Below are 9031 nucleotides of genomic sequence, written 5' to 3'. Positions count from 1 at the left end.
AAAAGATTGATGAATTCCTGACCTAAGATGGTTCAAACTGCAGAAATTCTTTAAACTCAAATTTGCTATTTCCGGCAGATATGCCAGTGTTAAAACATTTTGTAGCTCTTTCACCTTTAATGACGAAGACTTGCCCACTGGATGTTTTGGTTATACCTAACTTTGTGACCATATTTTCATGCTTTGTAGTGTATTACTGTATTATGGTCCATATTTTAAGTCTTGGATCAGGGAAGACCCTGAATAAAATTGAGACATATACACAATTTGTTTTGCCTATGACCCACCTCTCCCCCCATTTAAGACTCTCTCCAAAGAAATGAAATCTTCCGTAGGAACATTTGTGATACCAGAATAGTCAGTGTGAAAGAAATTGTAGATATTGGGGCCTACCTGTAAGGTTAGCCCTGACAAGCATAATCTGTTATTATAAAAGAGAGACACCCCATTCAAAAAATTCAAAGGAAAGCCGTGAATTTTAAGCCCAGTTCTCCAGCTGTGGATGGGAGGTGGCTGATGCCTTATAAAGCCACTTAGGAAATTATTTTATATTAGATCCCTAAGTCACCTAGGTATTACTGAGAATGAAAAAAATGAAAGTTCTTTGAGCTCCAGTTTTATGAACTGCTAGAAGGATCTCTTGGCTTTTGTAATCTGGTACTTATTATCAAGTTATTTCTAAAATGTTATGTTTAGGAGAGTAAAGATATAATTTTTACTCAGAGCGAGGAAAATAATAAAAATATTGTGAGATTCTGTGACTTGAAAATAACTTAAATTTTGGAATTAAAATGGGTTCTCAGTTATAGTCTGTCATAAATATTGTTTTTAGAATATGAAGTCACACAAAGTCATTTAAAACTTTATTTCATTTTATTTGTTCCCCCCACTTATTACAATGCCCACCTTAAAACAATACTAACACAGTATCGGCACCTCCACTTTAAACCAATTTTACAGAAATTCAAAGTCTGGTGTTAATATATGTTCCCTTTTGAGCCACATAATTAGCAAAAGTTCATTACTACACAAGCCATTTAAAGAAAGCTCAAAACTACCAAAAGCACACTCAAAAATCAAGTTTTTTTAAAATACAAATTTAACTACAGTGCCAAACATATGCTTTAATTTGCTCCCAAAAAACATTTTCTGAAGCCAGGAATCTAAACTTGACACGTCTGTCGACAACAGTTTTTTGAAATAACAATTATTAACAAGCTCATAGTGTTAGCAAGTAGGAGCAGAGAATAGAAAATCAGAACCTGCCATCTGATTTCTATGGGCAGAGATTAATTAGGTCATATTCATAGGACTTACGCACCCATCAAGCAAGAAGATGGTTTGATAACAATTGCACACCAGGTGTTGGGGATTTCATGTGGTACTTCTGCATGGTTTTAGAAAGAGGGCACTGCTTACCAAATAGAAATGAATTTCCTTAAAAGAAGAATTTCAGACACTGACGAGTTTGCGGATTTTTTCAACAGGGGTTCTCCTCTGGAACCCTCAAATGGCACCATAGCCACTTATTCTGATTGTGAATAGGGCAAGTTCTTTACAGTATTTGTGAACAGTAACTTTGCCCAGTCATGAATCAATGGCAGTTGTAAGTAGAACATTAAGTCCGTAAGTGTTGACCCAGGTAAGGCAAGCGCTCTGCTCCCGATCCTTGCTCACTACTGTATGCTCACTGACCCCAAAACATTTTGCACAGATTTAGTTACAATGGAATAGAGATTAATGGAAAGGGGAAGTTATTCTGTGAAGGTTTATTTTTAAAGAACACTGCATAAGAGATTTTTTTCTCTTTTTGATCCCCTTTTCACATACAAAGTATAATCTCTAGATTTATACCACATAACAAACACAAACACAATTTTATGCCAATCACATGAGCATATGAGAAGTTAGAAGCATTATAAATATGATGAAAACAAATTAGATTTTAAAGTTTCATCTAGTTTATTTCACTTTCCCTATTTAACCTCCCTTACAATTCACTGCCACACACAAACTTGTCTTTCTACACTTGGTGGGGCTTCATTTTATTTAGAAAGCCCAGTAACATTACTGTTTGTACTTTGAAGAAAATCAGAGTTTGTCTTTTACTTACAGGGATCCTTCTCTCCTAAGATTTCAACACAATTCACGAACAACAAAAATCCGGACACCACACACCTATGCACAATTTAGAGTTGGATACCCACGTTGGGAGGAAAAATACCACTTTTGACTGAAAAGCTAGACCCTGTCCTCTTCCTTCTTCACACTACACCCAGTGAACAAGGTCACACTAATGTCAGACACCTGTGTGCTCCCAGCACCCGGGACCCTTCCCATCACAGTCAGGTTGTTAAGAGGGGTGTCAGCAGAAGGAGGCTCAGGCATCTCTGCCTTGCAACAGCATAGCTGAGCTTTAAAATGCTTCTGGAAGGTTTTGCTTAGCCAGTAGAGAGCAAAGGGGTTTACACAAGAATTACTGAAAGCCAGAACACGAGACAAAATGGTGACAACAAAATGCACTGCAGAGGGGTCTACATAGGTTTGGTAAGTGAAAGAGTGGTAGAGGTACAGGAGGTGATTTGGCAACCAGCAGACAGCAAACAGAGCCACCAACACCAAGACAGTTTTGGCAATTCTCTTCCGGGATTCAATCTACAGGGGGAAGAAAAATGGCAACAACAAAAAAATCATTTAGCTGGCAGAGATTTTCAAAAGTCATCCTCTAAATTCACATAGAAATTTACAATTAACAAGCTGGTTTCCCTTTGAACGTGCATTTATGTGTTAACTGGCTGGGATGTGCAGGGAGTCAGCCTGTGGCTATAGAAAACAGCAAGTTAATTGACATGGCATCCCGTGATCTTGGTCTCATTAATTCTAATTCAGAGACACCCTGACTCCCCAATTTTGAGATACTCTAGGATGTTTCCAGTTAACTCAAGGAGTGTTATGGAATTCTCCAAAATTTATTTTAATTAAAAACATAGACGCTATACAAAGCTGCTTTTACTGCATAGGCAGAGGCTGACTAGGTCACAGTATTCTTCTGGAGTTTATGAAAGTTGCCAAGCTGGTATCAAAAATTGTTTTTAATCTATAGGAATTCTAACCGTATAGTCAAAGGAATAAAAACCAAATGTTGGTGTCCTTCATATGTGAAAATAACCCTACCTGCATCTATTAATAAGAGAAATGAGCCAGGTTAGGTGAATATATATAGCCTGTGGTCAGAGATAGAGCAAAGATAACCGGTTCACATGGGCAGTATATATGCCACTTCAGCCTCATGGTCACCACTGTTGAACCAACTAAATGGACTAGCTTTTTAAAAAAGGCATAGCTCTCCATGTACTGCTCAAGAGGTAAATGGAATCATCTCTCCCTGTTCTCCAGAAGTAGAAATCTTTTTTAAAAAATAAAATGGAACTATGCTTTGGCATCATCCCTTTTACTCTGTCCATATCTCTGAGAGGAGAGCACACCTGGCTCTCAGCAATGGTCTTAATCAAGCTTTGGTGAGTCACTGTGTTCTCTAGATGTCGGCACTACACTCCCCACCTCAGTTTGTTCATCTGTGTGTAAGTGATTGGCATTGAATAATGTTAAGGGTTCTTGCCAGTTCTACATGCCGTGCATTTCTATTATTCTGTTTCTAAAACAAAAGATGCTTTGCTTTATAGTCTCACTTTATGCAATGTTCCTTAATATTTCAAGGGATAAAAACTTTTGACTACTCCCAAACTTCAGTTATCCCCTCTCTAATAATAGTAGTCCCACCATCTATTGAATGCTTACTCGGCACCAGAACTAGGTTAGGCATTTCATCTATATCACCTAGTCCTCGTCTTCATTTTACAAATGAGGAACCCGAGGCTAGAAAGGTTAAGTAACTTGCTCAAGATTGCTAGGCTAGTATGTGATGGAGGATTAAAACCAGAACCTATGCTCATAACAAAAATACTACACTGCTATCATGTTTATACACAGGAAAATATGCAGTTGCTAACTGTGTAAAAGTAGGAATTGCACATCTAAAATTTAAACTATATTTGCATGAGTACTGATTAATACATACCTGCTTGCGAGCATGGCTTTGTTCCTCAGTAGGTATGTTCAAGGTGCTTTTGTAAAGAGTCCTAGCAATCAGAGAATAATAGACAGAGATAATAGAGAGTGGAATAATGTAGAACACTAAGAAGCACAGCAGAGAATGTATTTCTTGCAGGAGCTTCTCAGAGACAGGATAAGAGGCACACGATTCAAATGTTGTGTTTTTCTCAGGATCTCGGAAAGTATACACGTTTGAAAATATAGCCTCCGGTAGAGCAAATATCATAGACACAATCCAGATGCAGCCGGCTTTTGCACAAGTCTTCAGGATGGCATTGGAGGGCTGTCGCTCAAGTGGCTTCACAACTGCCTTATATCTGGAAACATATAATCAGAAGCAGAGGTTGAAATAAATATCAAAATTATAGAATCTTAGCGTTAGAAGTGACCTTGGTGGTCATCCAGTTCTACCTCCTGTCCATATGTATATGACCAAGTCAACATTAACCAACTAGAATTGGTTATGGTTTTAAATACACGTTATACAGCCCAGTATTTTTTATTTATGCTAATCACTTTTACCTTATTTACTCCTATGAGATATGCCAGATTTGCAATTTTATAACTTTATGTATAGACCCTCTGTTTAGGAAAATAAACATTTTTTGGCATGATTTTATGGGTGATTGAGAGTAATTCACTACCTGTGTATTACCTTAAGTGTTCTAAAAGACTTCCTTTTTGTATAAATGACTGATGTTAAACCGAATTAATTTTCCTTTCTTCATGAGTGAGCAGTCATCGACCTTCCTAGAAAAGAATTCCAGGGGTTTACACAGTAAAGAGGAGAGGGTTAATTTCTTCCCCGCTCATAAGTGCTAATTTGATGCCCAAGCCGATCGGCGAGCAGATTTAGGGCAAGGCAAGGGCGCAATCGGAAGTCCCTGTGCCGGCGCAAAGATGCCTCCCATTCAGACAAATCCACCTTAAAATCTACAGCCTTTAAACGAGTTTGCCCTCAAATAGAATATAAGACCAGTCAAAGCAAATTCCGAAGAAGACACGGGGAAAGCTTTTCCTCCTTTCGTATTCAGAATCTGAAGAAGCTATTCCTTCTGGTACTGGCAAGCATTGATTACTTACAGGCTCCTTGCAGGCTTTTTAAAGCATCACTTTTAACATTTGGAGCCTCCGATTTTTTTCATGCTTTCACAGTTATCATTTTACAATAGGAACACAGAAAAACGCAGTATCTAAACTGAAAATATCCTAACACAGAGTCTGAACGCTCTGACAGTGAGAGGTTCTCACGCGCTGTCTCCATAGAGCTCTAAAAGTCAAGCAGCATTAATTTATTTCTCTGGAAACGGTAATGTCATTGAATGCCTATAGAGAAAACATTAAGTGATGATATTACACTGAGTTACCAGGGAGCTGAAAATCTCACCGCTTTTCTGCCATTAGTTAATTTGATGAATTTCAAATAAATTAGATGCTTGCATCTTTTTTTCTGTTTTAACCATTCTTCCGATACACAGTAATGTATATGTGGTCAATTTCACCCCTATGCTGATATTTTCATGTTGACTATATTGTACCACTAGGCTGCACTAATGTATAAAGCATGAATTTTTTCTTTTACACCTGGAACGATTTGCCTTACTTAAACTGGAGGAAAATAAAAACACCATTCGGCATTCTTCCAAGCAAACAATTACATTCAAAAAGAATAAATTATCCCTAAAACATACAATTCCAACCTCTCCTCAGATGCTAACACAAGAATTTTAACATTCCTACATCAACTTTTATTTAAAATGCCACCCGATTTTCCAATCTTACCTCCAGGTTACGCAGCGTGAGAAAAGCAGAATAGTAGCCAGTAAATGCCAAGTACAAGCTTTCCTTTCTTTTTGCCTAATTTCACATCCTGGCAAATATAACAGAGAAAAGAAACCCACCTGTCAGCGCTGAGAATTGTTAACGTGAACACCGATACACCAACAGAAGTGAGCCGGATGAAAGAAAGCACCTTACAACCAATTCTTCCGAACAGCCATCCTTCTGCAAGGTAGTGGGTTGCATCTACTGGCACACAAGTTAGCAGAAGTAAAAGATCTCCAAAAGCCAGGCTGGTGATGAAAATATTTGGAACTGTTTGCATGGATTTGGTCTTGAAAAAGACTTTGATGAGAATAGCATTTCCAAGGATGCCCACTGAAATGATCACAGCATAAGTAATATAGATGGCACACAATGCTTCTATTCCTGGAGAGTTGTTCCCGGTTTGTCCTTTATTTGTGGTATCGTTAGAAACCACAGAGCTTGATGATTCTGTGTCATTTGTGATTGAAATCAAAGTCTCATTAGGTGAATGAGGCTGCCTTTGAGACATTTCTTCTGAAGACTGTGTCTTTAATATTTCTTCTGCTCAGTTCAAATGCAGTTGATTGTCACGTCTAATGCCTACGTCTAGTAATGAGATGGTATTGGGAGCACAGAACAGAACAGAATGGAAAGAAAATCCAAGAAATCCGGATACTCCTTTCCTTCAGTTGTTCTGTATCTCCCAGCATGCTTGGCTAAATGCTTACCGATCTGGCACAGAAGAGTGGGAGGTGGAGGAGTTTTATTGGCGTGTCCTGAATTAGGGGGAGGGAGGGGGCTAGGGAAATGCTCTGCAGTTGCTTGTTCTTCCCTGCTGGGGAATCTTTGGACTAATTAGGTGTTATTAAATCATCTTATTGTTTATTAGAATCACTCTGTCTTCATATCTCTCCAGGATGGTCTATATAGATCTTGTCGATTTTTTTCGAGAAAACCCCTAAATTATCCCCTCTGCAATCACATGGTAGGCTAATGCATTTTCTTTTACATGATAAATAAGTTTAGATGGCCCCTGAAGTGCAAACTTGAATCCACTTCTCGAGATTTAATATCAGAGAGGTGCTGAAGCAACAAATCATTCACATTTTGACAGGGCTGATGTCACCTCCAAGGAGCAATAATTCAGGTGACCTAGGCTTAATACTACTCTGTCACATGATAATTCCCGACTCTGTGCTTATTACTGGGGCTGTACTGTACAATATCAAAGCAACCTTTAAGAGATGAAAAATCCAGGCAAACCACCAGTTGCTTTGTCTCTAAATGTCCTAATAACACCAGTTTTACCGTTTTTCTGTTTTCATGCCACATTTTTAAAAACAGCTCTTTAGGGGTTCTCTCTCTAGAAATGGTTAATATGAACCTCCCTTATTCCATAACAAAACAATACAGAATGACACTGCTCGAGGTCCTGACACAAAAGAGCTTTTAAGAATGAAAATCATCATTTTCTGATGAGGACATGTCATGGATGACTCCGAGATGACAGGCATGTAGATGATGTGTACATCATCGGAAGGAAGTAGACAATTAAGGCAATCACCTCAGTACCAGCCAGAAAAGCCCCTTTTTACAGAAAAACTGAGCATGTGCTGTAAGTGTACGTGTGTGTGGTAGGGGGTTGTTTGGAAGCAGAAGACAAGCAGTTTGAAGGCAGTTAATAATAAAACCTGCTAAGAAATACTCCCTGAAGTTACCACATGCAATGCATAATCTCTCAGCTAGGAGAAACTTTGTGTAGTGAGGTGTTTATAAATATAACCATATTAGAAAGTTGTCTGGGAAATGAAATGAAAAATTGCAAAGTGTTTGGCGAAAGGGAGGAGAGGACAAAGGTTGCTCTTTATACTGACAGAGTGGGCGCAATCAGTTCTACAGAGAAAGTGAAGTGGATGAAGTGAATCAATTACTGGGTTAATTTGAGGCCCCCAAACCACACCTATCTTCCACTCTTTATGAAATTATCTCCACAGCTTGCACTACTCAGTTAAATAACTGTTTTTGATGGGAATGGGGAGGGGAGAGTGTTCGCATAAACCCAAATCCCTAAGCTTTTAAGTATATACACTTAGGTAATTTCATACACTGGGCCGGCTCTTTAAGATGGTCTCTACAGAAAAGGGCTCCTTATGGTTCACATCTTGTTCTTACCAAACTAATGATAAAATCTCTCTGGGATTCCTGCATATCATTCGGCAAAGAGCAAACAGTATCTCCCAATTCACACTGCAGCCAATCTCCACACAGCGCTGTTTCGTAAGAAACCAACGCTCGTATGTTGATTCCTGAGATGATCTGAATTCCCAAAATCTCAGTCATGCTTTCAGCAGGCTGCAGCCACCAGAGTGTTTTTCCCTCTCCCTCTTCTTTCTGGTCAGGAGAGGTCAGGAGAGGGCAGTAGAATTGGAGCAATGGGGGTCTTGGATCCCTAGAATTTCAGAATCCCAGTGTATCAGAGATGGAAGTGACCCCAGACATGATGAAATTAAATGCCGTCATTTTGCAGAGGCAGAAATGAGGTCCAGAGGGGGGGAAATATCTCACCCAAAGTCTCACAAGTACTCAGAAGTAGAGCTGAGATGGAACACATTCACTCTGGCTTCTGAAAGGTTAAAAATCAGTGACAAGAGCTGAAAAACACTCAGTTCCTGAAAATGAGCCATATTTGCTCATTTGGCATCATAGATCTGGGTTTTCTGTATGTTCTATTAACCAAAGAGCAAGAGATTCCCAGGCTACCCAGCGATTCATGATAGATAATTTAAATGCATCTGCTTTTATATCTACCTCTTTCTACCTCTTTTACAACCTTATAATTCACTCACAAAACATAACCATGCCTAATTAATCATTTGTAACTGAAGTTGCAGGGCACTTAGCCTATATAAAATGATGAAATCCTCTTTTTTTTTTTTTTTTTTGGTTTTTAGTGCATAAGTGACCAATATTATCATCCAAGATTTTCAAAACTAGCTATTTATTATAGATTAAGCAATTGTAATATAACCCTAATGTGGTTTTTTAACTCAGAGGAAGTATTTATTGGACATTGAACAAATAAATTACCAATTTTTTCCAAAATTGGGCTTTC

The 9031-nt window shown here is 38.5% G+C and overlaps 1 protein-coding gene across 1 annotated transcript; it reads right to left on the bottom strand.

The window, feature by feature from the left end:
* Positions 1-2183: 2183 nt before the first annotated feature.
* BRS3 (bombesin-like receptor 3) lies at positions 2184-6598 on the bottom strand. Its single transcript, XM_012655473.1, has 3 exons — positions 6015-6598; positions 4079-4430; positions 2184-2655 (listed from the first exon to the last, which is right to left on the bottom strand). The coding sequence occupies exons 1-3, from the start codon at positions 6446-6448 to the stop codon at positions 2242-2244; spliced, it is 1200 nt and encodes a 399-aa protein (XP_012510927.1). The 5' UTR covers positions 6449-6598; the 3' UTR covers positions 2184-2241.
* Between the last annotated feature and the right edge of the window lie 2433 nt (positions 6599-9031).

Source organism: Propithecus coquereli, unplaced genomic scaffold (genome assembly GCF_000956105.1).
Source record: "Propithecus coquereli isolate 6110/MARCELLA unplaced genomic scaffold, Pcoq_1.0 Scaffold478, whole genome shotgun sequence".
Classification (NCBI taxonomy): Eukaryota; Metazoa; Chordata; class Mammalia; order Primates; family Indriidae; genus Propithecus; species Propithecus coquereli.
Note: the sequence above shows the minus strand (reverse complement) of the source record. Positions and strands in the feature narration are given on the sequence as shown.

What these genes read in the sequence shown, in the direction of transcription:
- BRS3 (XM_012655473.1), bottom strand. Translation starts at nt 6,448, where the DNA reads ATGTCTCAAAGGCAGCCTCATTCACCTAATGAGACTTTGATTTCAATC. An exon ending in ACAATTCTCAGCGCTGACAG is followed by an intron (nt 4,431 to 6,014) that starts GTGGGTTTCTTT and finishes ATATGTTTCCAG; the next exon opens with ATATAAGGCAGTTGTGAAGC. An exon ending in AAAGCCATGCTCGCAAGCAG is followed by an intron (nt 2,656 to 4,078) that starts GTATGTATTAAT and finishes TTCCCCCTGTAG; the next exon opens with ATTGAATCCCGGAAGAGAAT.